The sequence below is a fragment of the Pogona vitticeps genome, chromosome 3, assembly GCF_051106095.1.
Source record: "Pogona vitticeps strain Pit_001003342236 chromosome 3, PviZW2.1, whole genome shotgun sequence".
NCBI classification, from domain to species: Eukaryota; Metazoa; Chordata; class Lepidosauria; order Squamata; family Agamidae; genus Pogona; species Pogona vitticeps.
The window spans coordinates 219,797,311-219,825,162 of NC_135785.1; the positions used below are offsets into that span (position 1 = coordinate 219,797,311).

General features: G+C 42.3%; 1 protein-coding gene across 2 annotated transcripts in view; it reads right to left on the minus strand.

The window, feature by feature from the left end:
• The window catches only part of IGSF3 (immunoglobulin superfamily member 3), a 158,440-nt gene extending 133,250 nt beyond the window's left edge, over positions 1–25,190 (minus strand). For both annotated transcript variants that reach the window (XM_020810766.3, XM_078389816.1), the window contains exons 1-2: positions 25,050–25,190; positions 23,501–24,315 (exon numbers count right to left, since the gene is read on the minus strand). In XM_020810766.3, the coding sequence (XP_020666425.3) occupies positions 23,501–23,573 (73 nt within the window). In that variant the 5' untranslated portion in view covers positions 23,574–24,315; positions 25,050–25,190. The remainder of the gene's footprint in view (positions 1–23,500; positions 24,316–25,049) is intronic.
• Positions 25,191–27,852: the final 2,662 nt, after the last annotated feature.

Below are 27,852 nucleotides of genomic sequence, written 5' to 3' on the forward strand. Positions count from 1 at the left end.
ACTGTGAAGGAAAGAAAGAGGATAGTGAGCCATTCTCACTCATAAAGACGTCAAAAGAGGAAAAGGGAATCAGAGGGGGAGAGGTAACTGAGGAAAAGGAGATATTAGTGGAGGAAAAGAAAGAGGCAGAGGAAGAAACAGGGAGGGTAGAAGTCTGTCTGGTGGAAGAAGGAGAAAAAAGAAAGGAGGAGGAGCTAAAAGTGTCACTATGGGAAGAGGGTATAAAAGATCAAAGGGAGAGGAGATTCGTCAGTAGATTAGAGAATGAAGGAATGATAATGAAAGAGGAGAAAGATAAGAGAGGAATAAATTCCACTTATGAGAGAACGTGCGGGCTTTTGAACGACTTTCCGAACTTAAAGGTCAGTGGGTTATTACCGGACCCTGAAGTGAAAAGGGAAGGAGAGACTACGTTCGAGACCCAAGAACGGACAGTGATTGTTTTCCCACAGGGACAAGGACGTGGAAAGAGAGTAATCCGGCCAGATCATATGCACAAGCCTCCGAAAGAAGGGGACTGGGCTCGGCACCTGTGTTGCAGCACCAAATGCACAGTGAGGAATGCCCCTCTGCGGAATGCCCCAGATCGGGAGTGATTTGGTTCAACCCTCCGTGAGTTATCCGAATTTCCAAGAAGAATTATCCTCATCGAGTTATAGATATCTACCTAATCTGTGTTGTTTTGTTTCCATTGAAGTCATTGTTGAAACACCAAGATAATAAAACTGAAGTTGTAAACATTACAGATAGGTCTCAGTCGTTATTTCTCATCAAAACTGAGGAATTGCTCCAGCTTTCAAATAAACCCATCACAAGGACAGTAATAAAAATCATCTTAGCAGGTCTGAAAATCAGGTAAATACAGCCGCACATGAACAACACTTCTGAATTTGCAACTACCATATTTTCTGCTCCATAAGACACACCTGACCATAAGACGCACATCTTGTCATCCATATTGTGCCCCTTAATTGATACTGCCATCTATATGTGCCCCTTAATGTCACCAGCCAGGAATTCCTCTGTATTATGGTATCTGTTACTTACGGTACCTGGACGAGTCTTCTCCTTTCCTCCACAACGCTCTCTTTTCTCTGCTTCCCCCGGCATCTGGCTGGTCATGTGATCCAGCTGTCCAGTAAGCGGCGCTGGTCCTACAGGGCTGCAATGGATTCCCTGTAGTGCCAGCGCTACTAATGAGTACAGAGCTGAGCCGCGCATGTCCACAAATTGCACAATTTTACAGTATTTGCTCCATAAGACGCACACACTCCCCCCCCACTTTGTTTGGGGGGAAGTGTGTCTTATGGAGCGAAAAATATGGTACCTTACTGCAGAACATGATAGGTAAGCAGTGCCTGCAGTATGAAAAGAAGGCTGATAGCTCAGGCTGTACAGGGGACAATAATACATTTACCAGGCTGAACAAGAATGTGGAACTGCCTTAACCCATTTTCTATTACAGTAAAACAAAAAGAATGACTCCTTTATCAACCTTAACACTCATATACATTGAACTTCTGAATAGGGGAAACCTTTTCCGGATTCTACATCAGCCATTCTCAACTTTTTTGGGGGGCATGGCCACAAACACAATATGAAAAAAAATATAAGCAAAATCAGGATTGTATATGTCGCATAATGAGATCTTATAAGGTGTTGTGTGGAGAAATGATTCCTGTCAGCCTTCAAATGTGCCAGGGCCCCCACTGAAAGTGGCTGCTTTACATAAGGGGATAGCAACAGAACCTTTTTGCATCCTTCACTTGGAACCAGTACTTTAAGAATGCTTTGTATCACATTTCAGATATACTGTATATTAAATCAGAAGCATACTCACATTATAGCTGTCACAGGAAAACAAGAAAGAGTCGTATTTTATACTTCACTGACAGGTTAGTTACTTCCATTTCACAACTGCAGGATAATCATCTGTTGTTTTAAAAATTCCTAAGGGGTAGCTGTGTCAGTGTGCTATAGTTAGTCTGCAGCAGCAAAACCAACTTAGAGACTTAACAATTTAAAGGTGGCAAAAACATAGTGTGGATTGCCACCCATTTCTTCATGTGCCCATGACAAATAAAGCTTCTTAAATTCTGAGGCAATAGTTCCCAAACTTTTTCAACTTGCGGCTCCCTTTCCTCCCCGATCCTGGTCATTGGGCGCCTTTTCCTTGCCCATGGCTCATCCTCCTCCCCAGGTCTGGCTCCCAGCCCACTAACCTGGGCCTTCAAGTCTCAGGCAGGTGGGTGGGATCTCTCCTCCTCCTCTGCTGCCTCAGGGTGGCTTCCAGGCCTCTGTACCTCACAAGGAGGCACAGGCAGAAAAGGTAGCTCCCCCCCTCCTATCCTCACACCTGGAGGCTTGGCCCCTTCACCTCCTGCGAGTTGTAGATGGAAAGGTATAGAGCTGTCCCAAGCCAATCAAAGATCTGTCAATTTAATACCATTTTCACTGTGAAAAAGTGCATGTTATCTCAGGTTGGATAACTTGGATTAATTAAATTAGTTTATTAAAAATATAAATATTGCATGAACATACAGCTTCGTGCTACATAATTAAATTCTATTTATGCGGAATAACCTTTGAACTATAGTGTATCTTAAATAGAAACCTATATTTAGATAATTTTTTCCTCCAAAAGCATTTCATTAAAATAAATTTGACTTAAATTTTAAAAAATCAATTAAAAATAAATAAATAAATAAATCATTGATTTTAATCCACCCAGAATCTAGGCATAGATTCCACTTGAAAGCCAATGAATCCTAACCAGAAGTATATGAACTGTAAGTTGTCCTGAGAGACCTGAAGTGTTATGCAATAAGGTCACAAGCCCTGCACACGTTTCTTGTATTCTATCCCATTTCTACATTTGTTTGCAATTACTTGAATTTGTAGAAAACCAATATAAGAAAAGCCATAAGCATTTTGTATGCAATTCTCTAGGTATTTATACACAAATATGTTCTCTGAGTGTACACATTTTTATGTACCATTTTCTCAAACGTACCCTTTTTTAAGTTGGAGAACAACAGTGCAAAATTCAGACAAATTAAAAAACTACATTCATTTATTATTTTCGCTCTAGAGAAAAAGCTGTATTACAATTTTTGGGAAATAGCCAGGTTCTGCACCCTCAGCAAAATATTGGGGCAGCTCTGTGCAACAAGAGTATAAAACCATAGACATAACCTACCATTGGATGCAAGCCCTTGTAGGCAACCGATCAACCAACCACAAGCATTAACAGAGCTCACTGGGAGTTCTGTGGCCTCTTAACGAATAGTTTTGAATCCTGGCAGATAGGACAAGAACTGTGCAATCCCAGATACATTACATGCACCCAAAGTTTGCACTGATTGTTCATAAGACTAGTTCAGTGCAAACTTTATTTACTGTACTGTGGGAGAAGGATCACCCATATTGATTCTGCTCCAAGAATTTCAAATGGAGAATTCCACAAACCTTACACATGAGGGCATATCACTGAGAATCTTTACTTTCATGTACTGTAGACCATGTGGGAATAGGTCTATCAAAACATTTCACTGTATATGTGGTGGCTGGGTGTGACTATGATCCACATTTTTCCCTGCACTGAGAAGATCTGCATAGGACTGGTGGCTATATAGAATAAGCTGTTTTTGAAAGCAAGGGGAAAAATATATTTTTGTATGAAAGAAATAGCTACTGTTTTCTAAAACGCTTGTATTATTGTGTACATCAAGGAGACTATATCTCCCTGACATTAGGTCTTGAATAAATCTTTCAGAGGAACGCCATAGTAACACTGCCTTTGTATTTTCCAAACACAACGACTGCTTGTACAAGCCAACCATTATGCAGTGCAGCTTAGGGTCTGACACCAAAGTAAAAGCAATTGCTTCAGGAGTTTCACAATGAATTGGTTTCCCAATGAAAGGTGAAGCCATGCTGACTGCACAAAATTTGCATAAAGTTCCTTTGTTGACATAGCTACTATAGAATGTGGCACAACACATATCTTCCTCCCAGACCCACTTTCAAGCCATTTTGCCTATCCCCAAAATAAGCTTTTAAAAGGTCAAAACTGATGTGTACGTTATCAGAAGAAAAAAGAAATGATGCACTGCTATAATCTGTGGAGGAGGATATTACAAATCCAGAAACAGCTCTGGGTAACCAACATGCATTGCACTCTCAGAAATGTTCTACAGTAAGCTTTAAGACAAACAAGAAAAACCAAGCAGAATCCACTCAAGGACGAAATGTAAAAAGATTACAATTCAGCACCCATACTGCCACTTTGAAAAATTACTGTTTAACTCAGTGGTCCCCAATCTTTTCCCAACTGTGGACCAGTTGGGCGTCATCGTCCATGGATGGTGCAGTAGCGGGGGGGTTGTGGTGCGCTCATGCGCATACACGCAGGGGGGTGCACGAGCAGGCGGGAGATCTGTGTCCGCAGCCCAGTCCTGCCTAGGTTGCGGACCAAGGATTGGGGACCCCTGGTTTAACTCTTAACTAGAAATGCATTAAGGTCTGAATGAGCCATGTGGTGCAGTGATTAAACTGTAGTACTACAGTGAAAACTCTGCTCATGACCTGAGTTCAATCCTGGGATCAGGTTGCTGGCTTGAGATTGATCCAACATTCCATACTTCCAAGGTTAGTAAACTGAGTACCCAGCTTGCTGGTGTGTGTAATGTATAAAATATGTAGCCTGGATAATTAAGCTGTAAACCACCCAGAGAGGGCTCTAGGCACTATGGGGCTATATATAAGCAGCACACTTTGCTTTTGTATTTTAATAATGTATGTAATCCAGGAGTAGGCAAAATTCAGCTATCCACATCTTGCTGGATTGTAAACTCCAGTATTCCTCATCATTAGCGATTCTGACTAGGGTTGGCAGAATTTGCATTCTATTAAAAAGAGGGCTGTTCTCTGACACATCTATGCACATAAAACTTTAGAGAAGACAACAGTTTCTTGCTCCAAGAAGCTTACAATTTAAAATGCAAAGGACAATTCCAAATCTAGCTCCATAAGGATAAGCAGCTGTGGCCCTCCATATGTTTTTGGACTAGAATTCCCATAATTTCTCACTGCTGGCTATGCTGCCTAGGACTGATTGGAATGGTAGGCTGAAAATATCTTGATGATGATCGTTTCCTCACACCTACTCTATGATATGAAGTCTAGTCAATTAAATCTTTCATAACTGTATCAACTAAACAATGTTGTACAGACTATTTTAGATATCATTATATACTTTATGCTTCTTTCCACTTTTTCAGTTGTTTTTCATCTCATGGTCTGGAAATGCTTAGTTCCTTTCCAAACCAAGCATGTCTGTAGCTCCTCCACTGTAAAAGCATCATTTGAGAAAGTTTTCATAATAAGAGCATAACCTTTTACAAAAGAAGAAAACATCACTTGAGGAATGGAGACATTTTTTCTTGTGCTGAAGCAGAAAAAAAATGATTTACTGTTTGCAAGTCAGAGGATCAAAGACACCTCAGGGTTGACAATAAAAACAGGAAAAGATGGGCTTTACAGATAAACAGCTGGAAAGACTGCTTTTTGGCATTGTTCTGCAAGGCAGAATGACAAGAATACTCAACCATAGCCTCAAACTCTACCACAAGTCGGTAGAAGATCCGGCCTGTGAGCATAATCCAGCCCATAGAGGTTCCCTGGCTATCTGGCAGAGCTGATTCTGCCCATCAGTAATGAGAAACAAAAGACTATTTCAAACTCTGGAAGGTTTTGCATTTAAATGAACTTTGGTTCACAGCCTGGAAAACTCTGCATGCGTGATGCTACTGTATTGGGGCAGATCATGAAGATGTATACCTTGTCCCATCCATTTTGACTTGGTCCTATTGCAGCCCAACTGCTGCAACTGGCACACCAATATCTTTCTCAAACTGGAATCTGATTCCTGGGCTAATTTCCTTCCCCAGTCTGGCTCTAACAGCTGTTCCAAAGCCAAAAGATAATTTCTGAATTGCTCCTCTTAATATGAAACAGTTTGAACTTAGCAGAGCCACGTTCCAGTTTTTCGCCGTATTTCAGATGCATCCCTTCTGGTTAAGTTTACTGGAATTTACACTTGATAGCAAGGACATATACTTTTAATTAATTAGGAAACCAAACATACACAAAGGGGGAAACTACCCAAAACAGGATGCCTGTTCCAGACAAAACTCCCCAGTTAAATCAAGAACACAGCAGCTTTGATCTTCATCTATTCCTTTCTGACCCAGTGTGATTAGTAACTAGAGAGAAGGCAACACTTACATAGTTAACAAGGAGAAGGAACTTTTATTTATCCATTTTCAACATATCAGACTCAAGAGGACTTATTAATAAATAAATATCTTTGATGATTCAAGGAAGAAAGGATATTCCTTGCAACTATCTATACCCTACAGACTTTACACTGATTGCATGCCTCAGTACCTGATTACCAATTCACGTTTTAACTACTAAATAAGGATGCGGCAGTAGCGGGCAACTTTAGTGGGCCTGAGAGCCAACTGTTCATCTCCAGCACTCCTTGTAAGCCACGTCAGGTTGCAAATGTCAAAAAATGTGGGAAGAAGGGACAGTCAAAACAAGAAGAATCAGGATATCCAATTCCAGTTTTGATTGGACTGGTAGCTGGGAGAGGCGAGAAGCAAGAATAGCTGGGATATGGCTATAATGTCTCTGTGCTAAAAGGTTTTGAAGAGTTGTTTTGGATTTAATGAAATGGTGAAGCAAAACTGTGAGTGAATGCAACACAGAAAGTGGAGAAATGTACACACACCTTAAACTCTCAGGTAAAATAAGGCTGCATCCCTGCTCCACAGAATGCAGACTAGAAAGCCCTTTGCTTTGGGTATTGTGTGCATGTTATATGCATGTTTTCTAAAAGATGCCCCTTTCTCTTTTGAAATAATAAAAAAAAGGGACAGGAGCTGAAGCTAGCAAATATTATCATTGGAAACCCAAGTAATCTCTGGAGTTTTTTCTTAATTACCAGACAATTGTACAATGAGAAGACGGATGGAAAGGCTGAAACTATGACAGGAAATAGGCACATTTCCTCAAAAGATTTTACCCATGAGATGAAGATTAATTGGTCTCTAATGTCAAGCACACATAACATTGGCTCCTAAAGTCAGTAATACTTCAGGGTTTACTCAAGAGTGCCCTGCCTTCCAAAATTAGTTTAGAAACTTATTTAGAGAGAGAGAGATATAACATATGGTCTATAATATACAAATCTGGTACCTCTTGGCACAAATACAAAAGACATGTCAGAAATGTGTATTTTTAATATTTAATAGCATAAACTCCAGGCATGGTTTGGTCATGAATTTTATGTCTGACACCGAACGGTACCTTTTTAATGGGCTTATGATATTACTCAGTGTTCAGAAACCAATAGCAACATTTTGGTTTTCATTTTCCTCCAAGGTGATTTCAAAAGCCCGTACATCAATATCATTTAGGTATTTTTAGCAACAACTCTCTGTAGAACTTTTAAAGTGGCTATTATGCTCACAAGGCTGTTGCATAGTAACTCATAAGCACCACTCCCTGCCTTGTTAATCTCAGAGGGCCATTAACACATTAATTGGGCCATTTTGGGGTGCTTCAGAGAAACGCACCTGCCTAGAATGAAACAAAATGCTAAACTATTATTAGTGTTGGCAATTCATACACTTTGTGTGATTTGTGACTTCTGGGAGTGGTAAAATGGCCACTGTGAGAATTAGAGATAAAGAGCACTTTCCTGAGGGAAACCTGTTTGGGGGGCTATGATTCAGATGTCAAACCTCCACTGCCTTGTGGCTATATCCACTGATGGAAAAGGCTTCAGGAGATAACCTCGAGGCAAAATCTGGAGCCGGAGTCCCAGAGGCAGTTTGTGTTTTTCTGGCAACTCCTGCAACATTGCTGGAACCAGTTGTATTGGCTCTTGCCTTTCAATTGGACTATTTCAGTGATGTGGAGAGTGGGGATTTGCTGCTTGGGTAACAGCCTATCCTCGATATTATTTTACCCAGGCTTCGGCTCTGGAGAGGACACTCCAGCTTCGCATACAGTGTCGAAATAACACGGGAATTAGCAGTTACTGGTTATAAGTCTTTGTTCGATTGGTGTAGAGCATGACACCAGGGGCTACTTCCGACGGTGGGAGAGGTCACTGCAACTCACTAGGTAGGATGAAAGCTGACAAGCAGATCAATGGCCCTGCACCATGCAACAGTCAGAAGAAAACTTCTGCCCTAAAGTTGGGCACCTGGAATGTTTGGACAATGACCCCTGGCTTTTCTGGTGACCTGCGCAAGACAGCTGTCATCAACAAGGAACTGAATAGACTGCAGATGGACATTGTTGCCCTGCAAGAGACGAGATTGCCAGACTCCGGATCTGTCAAAGAAAAAACTTCTCATTCTTCTGGCAGGGAAAAACCACTGAATGAGACCAGGGAATATGGTGTTGGCTTTGCGGTCAGAAATACTCTGCTGAGATCCATTGTTCCACCTACTGTGGGGAGTGAAAGAAGCTGACGGCATACACCAAGATCCAGGTCTATAGAGCCTGTGTCCTGAGAACACTCCTGTACTGCAATGAGTCCTGGACCCTTCCTGCACGGCAGGAGAGGAAGCTGATCACGTTCCATCTGCGTTGTCTCCGACACATTTTTGGTATCACCTGGCAGGACAAAGTTCCAAATAGAGTAGTCCTAGAACAAGCTGGAATTTTGAGCATGTATACATTACTGAAACAGTGACGTCTACATTGGCTTGGGCATGTTGTGAAAACGGCTTATGGTCGGATTCCAAAAGATGTCCTGTATGGAGAATTAGTGCAGGGAAATCGCCCCAGAGGGAGACCACAGCTGCGATACAAGGACATCTGCAAGCGGGATCTGAAGGCCTTAGGAATAGACGTCAACAAATGGGAAACCCTGACATCTGAGCGTTCAGCCTGGAGGCAGGCGTTGCATCATGGCCTCTCCCATTTTGAAGAGACCCTTGTCCAGCAGGCCGAGGCAAAAAGGAAATTACAAAAGCAGCAAAACCAGGGAGCTCAACAGGGGACAGATTGGATTTGTCTTCAATGTGGAAGGGATTGTCACTCTCAAATTGGCCTCCTCAGCCACACTAGACGCTGTTCCAGGACCTCCATACAGAGCATGTTACCATAGTCTCTCAAGACTGAAGGATGCCTACTACTACTAATTCAGATGTTCCAAATCCAAACTTAATGGGTGTGAGGAGAAAAGTCAGCTGAAGATCCCTGCAAGTTTGGCATCTCTAACTTGCAACGGGGCCATTCTACTGCTCCCAGAATTTTTGAATCACATGAATCATGAAACTGTTTCATTGGAAAGTTCATGAAAGTTAATGGTTTGTGAATAACAACGAACCACAAGTTCCCAGTTTGTGCCTATCTCTACTGACAACCTAATGCTGATCATCTAATTTCCTATTAGAAGTAAAATATTTACAGAAAAATGCAATTTTTAGTTCTTTAAGACAGTGCTTTGAATAGCAAAAAAGATCCTGTTACAACCTCAGTGTAGACATAATTTGTTCTATACAAAGTTGTACAACTGTACACCACAGCTGAAGTCCACACTAATATCACTAATTTCATAACAGCAGTCTGTCACATAATTACCCCATTTACATTTCACCAGCAATAGGAGTTTGGCCAATATACTGCTATTTAATACATAAATTTTATGCATCAAATTTTTTGTTTTAAGAAACCATTTATTTTAGTTCATTAAGCAGCTGCCTAACAAAAAGCGTAATAACACAACCCTAAAACACTGACTTGAGCCTATTGTTTCTAAAAGTTTTTCGTTTTAATGCATGATGAAAAGAGCAATCTGGTTGATTATATCCTCATATTTTAATTTTATCCAGGACAGATGTTTCAGCTGCTAAAATCATCAAACAAAACATGCAGTCGTCAAACATGGATTTCCTTAGACTATTCTAATTTAAGCAATTTATTGAATACACATTCCACTGAAGATTTTGTAATGGTGAATATTACCAAGTTTTTATACATAACAAACAAGCTAAGAAATGATAATTTGAATCCAACTGAAGAATTAAGTCAGTGTAAGTTTGTTAGTGTAAGTTTCACTACTGAATTGCTATTAGTTAAGGCAATATAGACATCATATCAGCAGTTGTCTTTTCACTAACACTCTTATTAACCAGTCTCTTTACAGCTGGGTGGAGTCATCTTTTTTCCTGCACAGTTCAATGGGTCTCGGTAAAACACTATTTCTCTTTCAGTATAACTACCGATATTGTCATTTCTGAGACAGGAGTTTCTTTGTAGCATCTCCTACAATTATGTTCATAGCACCCAACTCTATGACAACTGCTTGTAAAGTGGGCAGAACCAGAGAAGGAACTTGAGATAATTTCAAACATGACATTGAACTTCCCCAGGCCCTGATGTGGAAGTAAATGATTAAATGGTTCTGAAATTCACCCACTGAAAAAGATCAACCAATTCATTGAGGAAAAGTCTATCAAAGACTAGTGGCTAAGATGACTGTACTTTGCCCCCTACTTTCTCTTCTAATCTGACTGCATATTTAATACACAAACCAAGGACTACCTGAGCTGACAGGGTTAAGAACCTGATGCTCTCTATTCCCCCAATTTATCTCTCAAGAAAACTTTAGCATGGAGAATACTTAAAGCAGAGTTTGGAAATAAAGTCTTTGAAGCTACAAGTAACTTCCCCAAAGAAAAGGGGGCAGAAGAGCAAGACAAAAAGAATTCCAGACAATTTCTGCACTCTCTTTTGTATGGTTTGCCATGATTTAGGTTCTGAAAACTCAAAGGGAGGATGTTTACAAAGAAAAGTACAGTATGCATATGAATGCATTTTCACTTCCTAGCCCTTTCCCTTGAAAATGGGGGCAGAGCTGTATACTTTCTGAAAAAATGCAAGTGCAGAGGAAACAAAAATTAGAACACCCCAGTACATGACTATGATGAACAAAAATGCAGCAACCTATCAATAGTGTTCGATGGCTAAGGTATCTAAAAAGCATATTTTTATAAGAAAGGAGGTCCTATAATTTTGTGTGTGTGTGTTTTGCAACAATGTTTTAAAGGAGAGGAATGGTGGGACAACAGATGTACATACTGTAAACTACAAATACAGTGGTACCTCACTTAGCGACGTTAATCCGTTCCAGGAAAAACATTGCTAAGCGATTTAATCGCCAAGCGATTTTAAAAAGCCCATAGAAACACATTAAAACATGTTTAATGTGTTACTATGGGCTTAAAAACTGACCTTATGCGAAGATCCTCCGTAGGGGCGGCCATTTTCGGTGCCTCTAAAGCGAGGCAAAACAGTGGGCGGCCATTTTGTTTTTCCGGCGGCCATTTTGGAACTGCCGATCAGCTGTGCAAAAAGGGTCACTTTGCCATGATTGCTTCCCCGCAATCATTGCAAAGCGATTTTTTTCCCATAGGGGCCATCGCTAAGCGATCGCTCTGGCAATGGCCAAAACCCCATCGCTAAGCGATTTCATCACTCAACGGAGCAATTGCTAAGCGAGGCACCACTGTATTCAGTCAGTTTTGAAATAATACACAAAAAAACCTGTCCTCCTTAAAGGTTTGCAATGTGAGACTGAACATGTATGTTGGGGATGTTTTCGGTCCAGAGCAACCTAACTTAGTGCAAATATGGACTAGACGGCCCACTGAATTTTTAATTCAATGAAATATCTGTGTACCTCCTACCAAAATAACTGGAAACGTATTAGCAGTATCTGATACATGACTTGTGTGGGATATAAACAAGTTGCAAGTGGGAGCAGAAACAGAGAAATGGTCATAGTAGGAGGGAAGAAGAGTAAACTCCGCACAAATGTACAGAGGTAGGAGCATTCTCTGCCTACAGAGTACTGTTCCACAAGAATATTTCATACAAAACCAGGCTACGAAGTAAGAAGCAAATCATTAAAATAGCCCACTGGCCTTTGCTATCATACCACCATTGTGAGTCAATGTATGTGCCAGTTATCTATTGGAGGCAGAGTCATACCTAGAAATTTGGTACAACAGGATCACTAAACATACACCTTGGGCTATTTACTCTGTTTGTAAACATTCAGTTTTTTATAATAAAATACCTACATGCAATTAGGTGAATCCCAAACATTTAGTTGAAATTTTTTCTAAGTCTCCCAAATCTACAATACCTTTTGCACATTGCTGCCTCTTTCATATGCCAATGTACTGTTCTTATGCAAGGTTTCCTCCCAATTCTTTCCAATTTCTTTTCAGTTCTAGGATAATTAAAATGTGACACCCCATCCCCCCTCCAAACCAGGAGAAAAGTAGTTATTAGGGTAGGCTTCTCTTTATCTCTGTTGCACTAAGTACAACAGAGAAGCTACTTTCTTTTCAATGGTACAAGAAACCCTCCCACACTTTCTCCCCTTCATTGTAAGTATTATGCAATACTAAGCTTTTAACTTACTTTATGCCCCTACTGACAAGGGAACAGAATCACACAAAAGCAAGGTAAAGGCTTTTTAACACAAAGGCTTGTGCATGAACAAACCTACACAGAAATCTGTTGTCTTTGATGTAGCTGAAACTTTTCAGCAATAACTATTGCAAGTACTGTAGTAGTACATCAGCTGCCCAGATAAAGTCATAACACTACATATAACTCCAAGTCTGAGACAGATATAACTAGTTTTTAGGTCTTTTTAAAAAAAGTTTCTTACAGATATTAAGCCATTCCAGTGCTTCCCTTTCCAGATCACTACCACACCACCTACCACTACAAACCTGCTCTCACACATGGATAAAAAGCCCAGGTTTCACTCCCAATTCTCCTTGCTACTTCCATGATTATGAACAAGGCGGACAACCTTATACAGTACATGAGTGATGCAAGCTTCCCCGCCCCACCTCCTCCTCTGACTGGCTACCCGTGAGAGGAGGCAGGATGGGGAATCTGGGGCACCCACACAACACCTGTGGGTCTGATCCACCAACTTCCACCAAAGCACAGTTCATGCCCATCGGCAATGACTACTCAAAAGTAACTATAACTGAGCTCAGGAGTGCTTATTCTTAGGAATGTGGATACAGAATTGTAGCTTAAATCTTCTTTTCCCTCTAGCTCAAAGGAGACACTTCTTGCTATTTTCTTGCCAAGATTATTTTATTGCTTAGTAGACTTTTTAAAACACCCGCCCACTGTATGGTGCTGGTCCAAGAGGGAAAAAAAAATAAAGATTTATAGTGGGAGAAGACCTCTATTAAAATATATCAAAATGTCACAAAGTATGCAAGCTTTATAGTTCTCCAGAATGTTTCATGCAACTAGAATGTACAGGAAGTAGGAAATGAAGAAATTATTCTTCCGTCTGCCTTGATACAGCCATCATTGGTTTGCTTGTACCCAAGTTCCAGACTCCAATTAATAAAGATAAGATGAATTTTGTGGTATCCTATAGACTAAAACTAGTCTTATTAAGTAATAATAATTACTTATTATTAAGTAATAATTTCATGGTTTATCTGCTTTATCAAATACACAATCCATCTGATGAGGTGGGGTGTAATCCAAGAAAGCCTATACCAAATAAAACTTGTTTTAGTCTTCTAGATACCAGAAGATTCATCAGCACATATATATACAGTGGTGCCTCACACAACGATGTTAATTGGTTCCAAAAAAATCAACGTTGTGTGAAAAATCGTTCTGTGAAACACCATTTCCCATAGGAATGCATTGAAAACCGGTTAATCCGTTCCAATTGGAACGGATTGCCATCGCTGAGTGAAAATCCCCATAGGAAACATCGCTGTGTGAAACAATGTTTCCTTCATTGGAATGTATTGAATCCGACTCAATACATTTCAATGGCTTTGCGAAGTCCTTTTTTGCTCCTGTAAAAGTGTCTTACAATGTTTGGAAGCTGTTTTAAATGATTGCAATGGTTAGCCCACCTGCTGAAACCTAAGCAAACTGATTTTGGTGTTGTTCTGACACTTCGTTAATTTATGGTAATTTTTTGTTTTCTCCATTGAAAACCATTGGATGGTCTGTCTAATGGTTTCCAATAGAGAAAACAAAAAATCATCATAAATTAAGGAAGTGTCAGAACAACACCAAAATCAGTTTGCATAGGTTTCAGGAGGTGGGCTAACCATTGCAATCATTTAAAACAGCTTCCAAACATTGTAAGACACTTTTACAGGAGCGAAAAGGGAGATCGGGAAGAGCTTTAAAAGGCAAACGGAGATCAAAGAGCCCTTTCCCGATCTCCCTTTTCACTCCTGTAAAAGTGTCTTACAATGTTTGGAAGCTGTTTTAAATGATTGCAATGGTTAGCCCACCTCCTGAAACCTATGCAAACTGATTTTGGTGTTGTTCTGACACTTCCTTAATTTATGATGATTTTTTGTTTTCTCCATTGGAAACCATTAGACAGACCATCCAATGGTTTCCAATGGAGAAAATTCAAAAAATCATCATAAATTAACGAAGTGTCAGAACAACACCAAAATCAGTTTGCATAGGTTTCAGGAGGTGGGCTAACCATTGCAAGCATTTAAAATGGCTTCCAAACATTGTAAGACACTTTTACAGGAGCGAAAAGGGAGATTGTTGTGTGAAAATCCCCCATAGGAAACATCGCTGTGTGAGGCGGCAAATTTAACAGAAAAAGGCATCGTTGTGTGAATTCATCGTTGTGTGAGGCACCCGTTGTGCGAGGCACCACTGTATACAGAAGTGGCAGAAGTGAAGAGACAAGAGGTCAAAACTAAAAACTCCTACTGTGCTAAAACCATTGGGTTATTACGCAACTGTAGCTTTCAAAAGCAAGTACAGAGACACAAATCTATTCTAAAAATCAAAAGTAGTTTCACCCCTCATAAACAAGCAGGTGTGCTTTAGTGTGAGCCTTCATGCAGTACACTCCAGTTCCAGAGACATGAACGGAGTCTGAGGAAGTGGTGTGTGATCCACAAAAACTCACACCCAAACGAATCGGCTAATCTGTAAGGCACCACAATATCTCAGTTTTGATGTCTGCCATACATTCTGCTTTGAAATCTATTTCTTGGAGTTATGACAAAACTTCTCAGCAACATTTATCTGCAAGGCACTTATCCTAATATTGATGATGAATGTAGGATGCTTTGCCAGAGTAAGCCCAGAAGTGAGAACAGATGCATTTGGCTGCACCAGCCTGAAGAGAATGTGCCTGTGAACTTCCATCCCACTTCAGAATAACCCTAATGTCAGGTTTGCCTGGCGGCAGGGGAAGGGAATCTATTTTGCTTTCCTACATCTGATAGCCAAAAGTTCAAAAAATCTCTCCAGAACACTTACACAGCAAGTATGAGCAGACAAAGGGAATGGATGCCAATACAAACACAGAGTCAAAACACACACTCAACAGGTTTCATCAGCAATACTGTCTTGAGTCATTTAAAAGTAAAAGGCAGTCATACTATTGCAATTCATGTCAGACAATCGCTTGAGGCCCTCAACGCCCTTGGTGAGAACAGGCAGGTCAATCATGACAAAGCAATGGTGCCTGGGAAGTTTACCGTTCTCCTTGAGAATGCAGATGTCTGGCACAAGGAACAGGAGAAAGAAATCTGCTACACAGAGATTGGGTAACTCATTGCACCATAGAAGGCAGGACGGAATGAGTTATGCTTCATTTGCTTACTGTTAGTCTGAGTAACCTTCTGCTTTACCCTTTCAAGAGCACAACTGTTTGTTCAGATATTACAGTTCCATTCACAAAACAAGTAACAGTAATCATAGAATTCTGACTATGCACCAGCTTCTGGACACAAAAGACTACCTGTTGTTGTTGTTTTTAAATGATCTTCCAACCATTAAAGAAGCTGGTATAGCACCAAAGGCTGGAATTCAAATCCCTCATAGTGCATGTGACTGATGGGATAACTCATTTTGCTACCTACAAAGCTTTGGGCAAGCTGCACAGTCCCAAAGCACCACCACAGTGAACTCCTTTTTTATACCAAGAAAACCCTGAGAAGGTCATCATAAGTCAGAAGTGCCTTGACATTACAAAATTTTTATTCCAACTACCATGTTCCTACACCTTCAGTGAAAAATAATGTTTTCCCCCATCTTTCCTTTGTACATTATACCTTTCATCACACACACACACACACACACAAAGGCAATTAGGATCTCAGGATTGGAATTGCCACAATTAATCCATGTAGTCTTTTGCACAGCATGATTGTCATCTCAGAAAAGAGTAGCAATTAAGACCCAAGGAGTACAGTCTCCACAATTAAACCTCATGGACAGCTCTTGTCCACAAGGGAAGTCAGCCTCAGGACTGACCATGGTGAGAAATGGCATCACACACCTCAGCCATACTGACTGCTAGGCAGCAGTTAATTAACTCAACACATGTAAAAAGCCAATAGCTTCAGGTAGAGGAATTTGACCTGGAGGCGTAGAGAAGCCTGAAAAATTAAATTGTTCCCATTAATGGGGAAAAACTGAGAAGGGCTTAGCTTTAGAAGCCACTTTCAATGCTCTGCGTATGTTCCAGAAAATATAAAATGAATATACCGTAGTTTTAACAAGTACTGTACGCTGCTTCTCACCAGTGAGATAACACTACTAGTAATAATAGTTCCAGAATAAAGTATATAATTTCTAGTTAACAGTGCTACACATCAAATCCAGTTTTATAAATGAAAGCAGTGACAAAATGCAACAAAAATCTTATGCTAGTAGAAGCAGTATTTTTCTCTTCCGATTTCTGGATTGTAATTTGTTTCACAGAAGTAAGTGCTTTGTTGCTGCTTGATTGCACCATCAGTTAGTGGCATTCTAATTCAGTTTAGTTCCCACTGAAGAGCCATGTGTTTTTCATGGGACATTTTCCAGCACACAGAGCAAGAAACACAAGCTCTCTCAAGAGCCTAGCACTGGCAAAAACCAGTCGCAGAGGAGCTGCAGCTTACGCCTATACTGTTTCAGCAGCTCTATTAAAAACATGTGCATTGATGTGAAGAAACATTTGAAAATAATCCCATATTCCACATAATGCCAATCTTATGTATTTCACTGACGTACAGGATAGTTGTGACCAATCATTCCAAGAGCACCTTCAGGACAACTGAGCACTTAGCCTCAATTCTCTGACTGTGAAGATGACAATGGCATGGACGCCCCTGTCAGCAAGCCATCTCACTCTAGTCTGGAAAACACCTACCCAGACTGTGCAAAACCACATGGAGGGGGCTGGAGATTGAGAGGGCAGTGGAGTAGAACCTGAAAAAGAAGAGACACACCATTCCCAGGATAGCAGGGCCCAAACAGAGGAAGTGATGGTGGACCTCCCAGGGGTTGCAGGACAGCTCCTAGTGGACAGGAAGAAGGCAGCTGGCCACTGGAGGATATAAAGGCAGACTTGCCAGGAGGAGAGGGGGAAGCACAGGGGGAGAGTGTGGTGGAGGAGAAAGGGGGCCAAACAGAGGAGGTTGGGGAACCAAAGCCTGGGTTTCCCAACAAAGAGGAAGAGAACCTCAAGGAAGGGGATTGGAAAGAGAATAAGGAAGAACCTTTCAAAACCTATTGGGTAGAAGAGTCCTTGGGGGAACAATCAGAGCCTCAGGGGGAGTGGAACTATATTTTTAAGGAAGATCCGTGGACTAGGTACAACCATGCATCCCCAAAGGGGAGGGGGAGAAGTTCCAAAAATCCTGGCTTTTTGTCCGTTCATTCTACTAGTGGAAAAGTATTCAACACCCTGAGATGGCAAAGCCAAGAAACTAAACCCTGGGAACCCACAGCAACCCAAATCCAACACTGGCGAAGATAACATTAGTGCCACAATGAGAGTGATGAGAGAGGCAAACTGAGGCTAGATGCTACAGAACTGGACTCTGGGTTTGTTGTTGTTTAGTCGTTAAGTTGTATCCAACTCTTCATGACCCCATGGACCAGGGCATACCAGGCCCTCCTGTCTTCCACTGCCTACTGCAGCTTGGTCAAATTCATGTTGGTAGCTTTGGTGACAATGTCCAACTATCTCGTCCTCTGTCGTCCCCTTCTTCTCTTGCCCTCACACTTTCTCAACATCAGGGTTTTTTCAGGGAGTCTTCTCTTCTCATGAGATGGCCAAAGTATTGGAGCCTCAGCTTCAGGATCTGTCCTTCCAGTGAGCACTCAGGGTTGATTTCCTTCAAAATGGATAAGTTTGTTTTCTTTGCAATCCAGGGGACTCTCAAGAGTCTCCTCCAGCACCACAAATTCAAAAGCATCAATTCTTCGGTGGTTGGCCTTCTTTATGGTCCAGCTCTCACTTCCATACATTGCTACCGGAAAAACCATAGCTTTGACTATGCAGACCTTTGTCAGCAAAGTGATGTCTCTGCTTTTTAAGATGCTATCTAGGTTTGTCATCACTTTCCTCCCAAGAAGCAGGCATCTCTTAATTTTGTGGCTGCTTGTCACCATCTGCAGTGATCATGGAGCCCAGGAAAGTAAAATCTGTCACTGCCTCCATATCTTCCCCTTCTACAGTGGTGCCTCGCTTAATGAGCGATTCGTTTAACGACGAATCCGCATAGCGATTTAGTTTTTGCGATCGCAAAAGCGATCACATAATGATGTTTTAAATGGGAAAACATCGCTTTGCGATGATCGGTAAGCTGTTTCGCTTACCGATTATCGCATAACGATGTTTTTCCAACAGCTGATCGGCGGTTCCAAAATGGCCGCTGGGTGAAGAAAATGGCCACCCGCTGTGTTTTCGCGCCCTTTCCTCACTTACCGGGCAGCGAAAATGGCAGCCACATGGAGGATTTCCGCATAACGGTGAGTTTTTTGCCCATAGGCAAACAAACATGTTTTAATGCGTTCCTATGGGCTTTTTTGCCCTGCATAGCGATGATTTTTTCGGAACGGATTATCGACGCTATGCAGGGCACCACTGTATTTGCTGGGAGGTGATGGGACCACTGGCCATGATCTTAGTTTTTTTGATATTGAGCTTCAGACCATTTTTTGCACTCTCCTCTTTCATCCTCATTAAGAGATTCTTTAATTCCTCCTCATTCTGGGCTAGTGAACATAATTGGAGTTGAGGATCTCTGCTTAAAGTATTTCATGTAACAGAGCTTGAATCGTTTTCATGGATGCTAGTCAAGACAATGATCCCTCCCCACATATACTTTTTCTTTAAATCCATACAAACAACAATCACAACAGTGGAGAGGGAGTATAAACCTTTCTGTAAATTCAATTTTCATGATGGGAATTCCTAGTCTAGTTAGAGTTAGTATTCTTTGCGTACATATCTATTCACACCTAGTACACTATGCATATCCCACTCACAACAGAAAACAGCAAACAGGGACTGAAATCCTGTTGCGCAGCTCCATGTGCAACAGGAATGACAACAGGAACAGGCAGATCACTGTTGATTAAACCAGGGATGGGGATGCGAGTCATGGGACTTGCTGTCAAGTCAGACTTAAGTCCTACAGGTGACTCAAGTCTCTTTTTTTAAATGATTCTGACTCAACTTACAACTTCGAACTCACCCAGCCCCTCACTTCTATATGTGGAAAAGCTTGTTTTCAATAGGGAACTCGGGCTTGGGACTCGGGACCTGGTAACAAAGACTCAGAATTGGGACTCGGACTCAAAGATTTGCCAACATCCCTGGATTAAACTTCCTTTGGTGATTTCTGGGGTGCACACAACTCATACACAATATGATGAAGTTACAAACAACCCGAGATTGCCAAAGGAAGCCTTTAATCAGCAGCAATTTACCTTCACTGACAGTATTCCCATTGTGCAGATGGAGCCACAGAACAGGATTTCACCCTGTAGGTGGGTGGGAGGCCATTTTTACTGTCTCTCGCAGGTTGTTGTGATGCTGCTTTGAATCCCTCCCCAACTGCCACATTGTTTGCCAAAGCATAAAGAAACATGAAATCCACTATGGGCTCTCCACCACCTCATCTACTTCGGCAAGGTACTAGCAGTCCAAAGAGACAATAGGTCAAGGGAAACTGTGGTCTTCCAGTTACTTAGGATGAAAAGTCCCACAATCCTTTACCATGCTAGGTAAGGCTGATGCAAATTGGAGGGTAAAACACCTGCAAGCCAATGGTCTCCCACCACCACAGTAGAACTGATGGACAGATTCACAGAAGGTAACATTTGAAGCCAGGTCTCTACATGCCAAGTCCAGCAGGATCCACTTGACTACACTGGCTGCAGAGGACAGTGAAGCAGTATCCTCCCCTACCTATATCCTCCCCTACCTAAAGACAACAAGACAACCATTATTATGTAAGAAAAAAGAGAAAAGGAAGACTTACATAAAAATCCAGTTTACAATACAATTTATGCTTCTTCAGTGCTCAGTTTCTAGGAGGCTAGCTATTATAAAAAAGGGAAACTATTCATACATTCATAAACCAGCAAGGGGGAAATGAGTTCCATAACTTGCCCTAAGCCTATTCATATTGGTTTCCTATATATTGTAATACATGTATATTAGTAACAGACTTTGCATCTTTGGGGGAAGCAAGTAAATCTTAGAAATATACATTGGCCTAGTAGCACCTGACAGAGGCATTAGCAATCTCATTACTGTAAGAGAGTTATTTACAATACTTTGCCCTATTTTGTCCTACGGTATACTCAGCATGATGAAGTGCCACTTGCTTAAAGCCTCTGAACTGAAGCTCTGCTGTGCAAGGGAAAGAGACTCAGCAGTCGGTACCCTCTGTATGACACCCACATGCCAGATGAGGCTTTTCAATCCACTGCAGCTTTTTCCCTCCTCCCTGACTTCTCCTTCTGTTATAGCAGAATTCGGCTTCATCCTCCCTGACTTTCAGAATTTCCAATTCCACTTCGCCAGTTCTAAAATGCCTATAAAATGGTAACTAAACATGAATTACTATGGGAACTAAAGTCACTCACATAACATTCCACGCTATATAATTAGCACCTTTAACAAAATGGGCTTTCCAAACCATTCAGTCAGAAAATTCAAGTTATGGAACAAGATAAAGCTTTTGACTTCACATTACACTCTTTTCCCTCTCTCTCCTTCTCTCTTTCTCTAGCAAAGCAAACCAAGTTCCACCTCAGAATAACTTTCAAGTAGCCTGAGGCCTTGAAACATAACAGCATTGTCAGATCTACTCATGATTTGGAACATCAACTCAGCATCCCTACCAAAAGTTTGGAAGGGGGAATAGAGACTGAAACGGCCATGAGGGAGACAAACTATCATACAGATCACCAATACATTCATTCTTTTTGTCAAGGAGATGATCTGACATTTATACAGAAACGCTTCATACAACACAGCTTAATGTAAGATTAAAGAATAAAGATTCGAGGAAGGGTTTGGTGCTTACAGAAGGAGACACAGTAAGATAATTAAAAGGCGGGCATCTAGCCAGGCCAACGGAACCAACGGTTATTTTTAATTTTTTTGTGAGAACCCTTTGTCAGATCTTTAGCTTTATTATCACCACAGAAGATCCTGGCTCTGGTGACACAGAGCCCTCTACTGTTCTGCTGGAGTACTGCCATTAAGAGGAGGAACAAGGGAAGCATTCACACCATATTAGGAATACGTTACTCACAATAATACTGACCTTAAGCCAAGAGGATTTAGTGCTCAAGCTTGTTTTGTTTACTGAATAAGCAATTCCAGTTCATCCATGTCAGTTATTAGAACACAATAGACTTGCTTGACAGATTTATGCCTTAGGCTGCAATAACACGCAGACTTACATGCAAGCAAGTCCCACTGATATATTGGGACTTCCTTCCAAGCAAAGACGTCTGGTACTTGAACATTATTGTGATGCTTTCTTTTAACACCTTATTTTTGAAAAATACATCAAAGGTACTGTAAATGAAAGCCAGTACTTTTCTAAGATTTCTTGCTTAGAAAATGGTGCATTTTAAAAGCTGTATTTAAAATAAGCATTGACTTTACCTATTCATGGCACACATTGTGCAAGCTTACCCACCTGTGTGTCTTCACATGTCATAGTGTGGCTTCAGTGACAGATATGGAAAGCTATTTACCACCTAGGAGCAGGTGAGCCACTAAGTCCAACCCTCTCTTATGATGAACAGACTGGCTACTAAGCTTATTTTCCTCCAAATATTTAGAAGGTTTTTGTTTTGTTTTTTAGTTTTGAAGTTATAAATTTCCAGTGGGAAGACATCTCTCTTATTAATAAAGCACAATTTATTTCGCTTATCTTGGAGATTACCACTATAGTCACTCTACCTATTATTTACACAACATTTTTCTAAAGCCACATTTTATACAGCAAGCCAATCATACAATTGCCAAGCTAACCATATGAACCCTACCAGAGACACTTGGGATGATTTCAATGCCTTGTATCCAGTCCCTCTTAAATATGTACAAAAAACATTACATCTCTCATGCAGAAATCCCCCAATACATTTTGCAGAATTACACACAAACTTCTTCATTCATAGTCACTTCTACATTATGAGCATCAACTGTTTAAAATCACATACAAGTGACAGTACAAATCACTTGATGACAAACAGCACAGAATACTGTATCAAGAGAGCATGCATCCAGTTTCCCATGCCAGAATTCAGTTAAATCTTTACCTTTACCACTGCAAAAACACTCCCAAAGGGTAACTGTGTTTGCTCTTTTTCTTTAAAAAAGCTAAGGCCGCAATCTATACACACTTACCAAGGAGAAAACTTTAATGCATTCAGCAGAGCTTACTCTTGAACCTATATGTGTAGGATTCCACAAAAGTGTCTTGTGGCATCTTTAAAATAGATTTGTAAGGATCTACACTAGAGACTACCTCACATATATAATCCACTAACTCTTATGCCACAACAATGCAAAAAGTAAAGTATCAACCAATTGTGATAAATATGAGAAGGAAGACATTTTTCAGCTATCTTCTATCTTGTGTTACCCTCCTGGGATTGTGCTTGTCTTCAAAATTCAAATATTTCCTACAGCATGAAAGCACTGCTGACTGATCAGGTCTGCCTGTGATATCTCAAAGGAAGATTCACAGCCAGACAACAACTCTGTTTAAGACACAACAAAAAAAGGGCCTGAATGTTCCTTCCAACGCCCCAGCCTAGTTTCACAACCTTGTTCAGAAGGACTGGTAGGACACTGCCTGCAGCAGCAGCGCTATAATATAATCAATCCTATTAATAACAAAAAGTCAAGCAGTCGTCCTTTATTCCTTGGTTTCATCTCAGCATTAACAGAAGCATTGTGCTGTTGCATACTACACAATACTAATGAGAAAACTGAGTGATTATGAAAAGAAAAGTCAGTCTTGTTCTATTAGAAAGTACTGCTGGCAAGGAGCAGGGAGGGGGTGAGTTAGAACTTGCCAGAGATTTTTTGACAAAGACAGGCAGTTCTTACCCAGTAGCAGAAGAAATGTCAGCTCCAGCAGAAGGCACCTCATCTTTGTAGAAGAGGGAAGATAAAAGGGCATCACTCTCTTTCTCAGTTTTTCTCTTGTTTATTCTTTTATCTTCAGTTGTCAACTGCCACCTGGTTTTATATTTCCGGGAAAGAATATTTTGGTACAGTAAATCTGAAAAGGGAAGGAGATTGGGAACAGAACCAAATGTTTCTTTAAAAAAAATAACAGTAGTAGTAGTGAAGGAAAAGCTTGGTGGGAGGCTTGAAAGTGTCCTCAGATACTAAATGATTATTCCAAACAGACACGACTGCCTTTCCAAATCTTGGCACTTTGTGTTGAGCAGCATCTACTTTGATTTCTCCCACTCCAGCTTCCACCGCACAGTTGGGGCACGCTGTCCCTTTCTCAATCAGCCCTAGGAAGCGGAAAGGAGCTGGAAAATCTGTTCATCTACTGGGACTCAAACAACAGAATTGTCTCCAGACTGCAAAAATGCATGTCTGGTACTGCACAGTCTGGGCAATTCAGCAAGCTCCCTCCTCAAAATTTAAAATGTTGGTACAAAAGTCCTGGGGATCAAAACCTTGCAGACACCGATCAGATTCTGTACCAGGTTGTTAAGTTTTCATGGGTCAATGGCAAGGCAGAGCCGTGACTGTAGATGCCCTCCAGGTAGGGATGTGGGGAAGATGTATCTGTGCCCTCTATTTCCTTTAAAACAAGGATGGGGCAAAGAAACAACTGGCGCCAGCTGCTTCTGTTCAATTTAGGGTCCTGGCTTCTGGTGTCTGCAAAGCACAACTGCTTCTTCCTGAAAAACAAAAAAGCAAAACCCATGGAAACTTATGAAGGAAGAAATAAAAATGCATCGTTAGTGCTACGAACTCCCCGCCGCCGAGATGCCAAGCATGAAAAAGGCAGAAGGGAGGGGTGGTGTCTAGACGAAGTGGGTCGGGCAGAACTAGGGGCGACCAGACAAACTGACCCGCGTCCCTGTCCCTCCCCCTCCGACAGCCCCCCTTCCGCGCCAGGAGGAGAGACCAGCCCGCTATTGTTTCACGACCGAGCCACCTCCCCCCCCTCAAAGTGGAGGAGTGAACACGGCTGAGCAGGGCGCCCTCTGCAAGCAGGGAGATTAGCGGCCGCTGAGCCAAGGGGGTGGGTGGGGGAGTGGAGATCAGCCCGGAACTGCTCCGGAGCAAAAGGGCGGCGGCATCGGGAGCAGGGCCCCCCCCCGCCGCCTAGCCCATTCATTGCTCCGGACAGGTTCGAAACAAAGCGTACCTCACTTCGGACACCCCGCAAAGCGAGCGGTCTCCGACACCCTTCTCCCCCCCCCCCGTGGTACGAGAGCGACCGAGCGCGCCCCGGCCAGGACGGACTCCTTTACGGAACGGCTCCCGTCGCGTCGGAAGCCGCCTCCGCCGCTCCCTGGTCCGCTGCACGTGCCCCGGTTGCCACTCACAGCAGCCCCCCCCCCGGCTGCCCCTCCCTACGCGCAGCCTTTTTGCCCCGCGAAGAACGCGCGGCGTCCCCTCAGCCCACCTGGCGGCGGCTTCGGCGGCTTCGGCTGCTCCTCTCCAGCCCGCGCCCGCCTCCTCTCCGGCGTCTGGGCTCGGGCTTCATTCTCTGTTCAAAAGCGGGCTGCAGGGGGTGCCGAGCGCTTCCTCCCGGCCGGGAAGCTCCGCCTTTTCTCCCCCCCTTGGCCCCTCCTTGCCCAGCTCTTTTCTCTCCCCTCGCTCGCTTGTCTCCTTCTCTCCACCAGAAGGGAAGCGCCGGCTGTTTTTTTTTTTTCCTCTCTCTCTCTCTCTCTCTCTCTCTCTCCCGGCCCGGCTCCTTTCCTTCCTCTCCGAAGCGAGCCCTGGCCGGCGTAAAGCCGCCCCTCGGGGAAGGCAGGCAGGCAGGCAGGGGTCTTTTCGTCTCGCGCGGCGAGGTGCAAAAGCGGGACGGAGCCGTTGCCTGCGGAGCGGGGTCAGGTCTCCGCCGAGACTGTTAGGATCCGGTGCGGTTGTAACGAGCAGCGAGCGAAAGCAAGGCTGGGCGGGGAGGGGGGGAGGGAGAGAGGGAAAAGGTGTTGAGCTGCCTTTCAATCATTAACTGCGCTCACGATTTAGTAAAAGCAATCGTGCATGTGTCTCTCGAGCGGTGGTGTTTTTTTTTTGTTTTTTTTACTTCTTGTTGATTTTGCAGCAAGTCCGAAGATCCAGACATGGTTGTTATTTTTTAAGAGCTATAGTGTTCTGTATTCCCCTGTAATTCCCGGATAACCGATCAGGGTTCGAATCCCCCGCTCTGCCAGGGAATCTAGGGGAGCGAAACTGGTAAAACCACTCCTTAAAATATCTCGCTTACCTTAAAAGTCTTACTAGGGTCGCTATAAGTGGGTTCCGACTTGAGGGCAGGCAAGCACACACAGTGTTCTGGAATGAGAGTTGAAGCGATGAAGAAGTAGTAGAGAAGTGATGAAGAAGAAGTAGTAGTGCAGTGGTTAGAGCGATTTACTGGGATGAGACTTGTTCTGTTTAACGTTGTTTCTAGTCCCTGCAGAGCTGTGACGCTCGCTGGGGTGACCTTGGACCAGGCTCACAGGCAGGTCTGCCACACAAAGTTTCTGAGAGGATAAAATGAAGTAAAAAGTCCCTTACCCTGATTTGGAGTTGTGGATAGAAGAAAGCAGGATACGAAGGGGTGCTGACAAGTACTGAGCCTTCTTGTTGTTTAGTCGTGTCCAACTCTTGGTGACCCCATGGACCAGAGCACGCCAGGCCCTCCTGTCTTCCACTGCCTCCCGGAGTCTGGCCAAATTCATGTTGGTTGCTTCAGTGACACTGTCCAACCATCTCATCCTCTGTCGTCCCCTTCTTTTGCCTTCACACTTTCCTTGCGACATCTGTCCTGCAGCTTCTTAAGTCCCTGCAAATAAAGATTCTTCCGACTGCTGGTGTAACCACTCATTTGAAGAATTAGTTGCCTCCAGAACACTCCCAAATCGTTGTCCCTTTAGGTGTTTTTTTTTAGTTTGGGGAAAAGATAATAGAATGAGCCAGGTCAGGAGAATAGGGTGGATGGGGCATCACTTGAAAGCCTAAGGAGGTCAGTTTTTTCATTGTTTCACCTGCGGTGTGTGACGAGGTGTTATCATGCAACAGGATGACATTTTTGGAGAGCTTTCTCGATGTTTTTCCTTGATGTTTTGCCTCAACTTTGTCAATAAAGCACAGTAATATTTTACATTGATCGTTGAACCCTGTTGGAGGTAGTCCACCGGCAGAACTCCCTTCTTATCCCAAAAACCTGTTGCCATTTGCTTCTGCACCGACCTTTGCACTCGGAACTTCTTCGGCCTGGGGGAACCACTGTGCCTCCATTCCTTAGACTGTTCCTTTGTCTCAGGATCAAAACAGTAGATCCATGTCTCATCACCAGTTATCAGTTTGCCCAAAAAATCTGACTCATTTCTTGCAAAATGTTCCAAAACAGCCACCGATGACTCCACATGTTTCCTCTTTTGTTCGGTTGTCAAAAGTTTGGGGATCCACTTTGCTGCCAGCTTTCTGATTTCCAAGTCATTGTGGATAATGAAACCAACTCTCCAACATGATGTTCTCAGATATATAGCAATACTTCTGGCTGATATTTGGCGGTCCTCCACGATTATGTCATGGATGGCTTTCACATTTGCAGGCACAGAGACAGAAACAGGCCTTCCACTGGGTTTCTCACTTTCAGCACAGAAATGGCCAGTTTTAAAAATGACAACCCAACGATTAACTGTTGCATATGAAGGGCCACTGTCACCCATAGTTTGTGACATTTCATCATGGATCTGCTTTGCACCTTTCCCTTGGAGAAACAGGAAATTGATTATGGTCCGATGCTCTTCCACATTGAACTTTTCTGGAGGTGCTGCCATGTTCACTTTGTACCTCAACATGAAAGATAAGTTAAAATCATAAGTAGTTGGTTTTTGCACCATTGAATACAGACAAATTGGCCAATACACCCTGCAATTTATCGCTTCCTTGCTTAATTTTTTCGGTAAGGCTCAATACTTGTCAGCACCCCCTTGTATAAATGTAATAGGTAAGAAAAACCTAAAGTGTGGCAGTGAAGATGGATGAAGCGGCCTTACAGTTTTAGATGCAGACTACAGAATCAGAGTGACCAATGTTTCCCCAGGTCATCTGACAAGAAACATAAAATGTGGTATCTCCAGTTATTTAGACTGCTTTATTCTGGGTCTAGCCCCAGTGGGCAGTGCTGAGACAAAATGGTTTGAAAATTGCGGATTTAGACTATAAAACTCTGCAACAAGTGCCACTGATTGGTAACATCAAAACGTCAGATG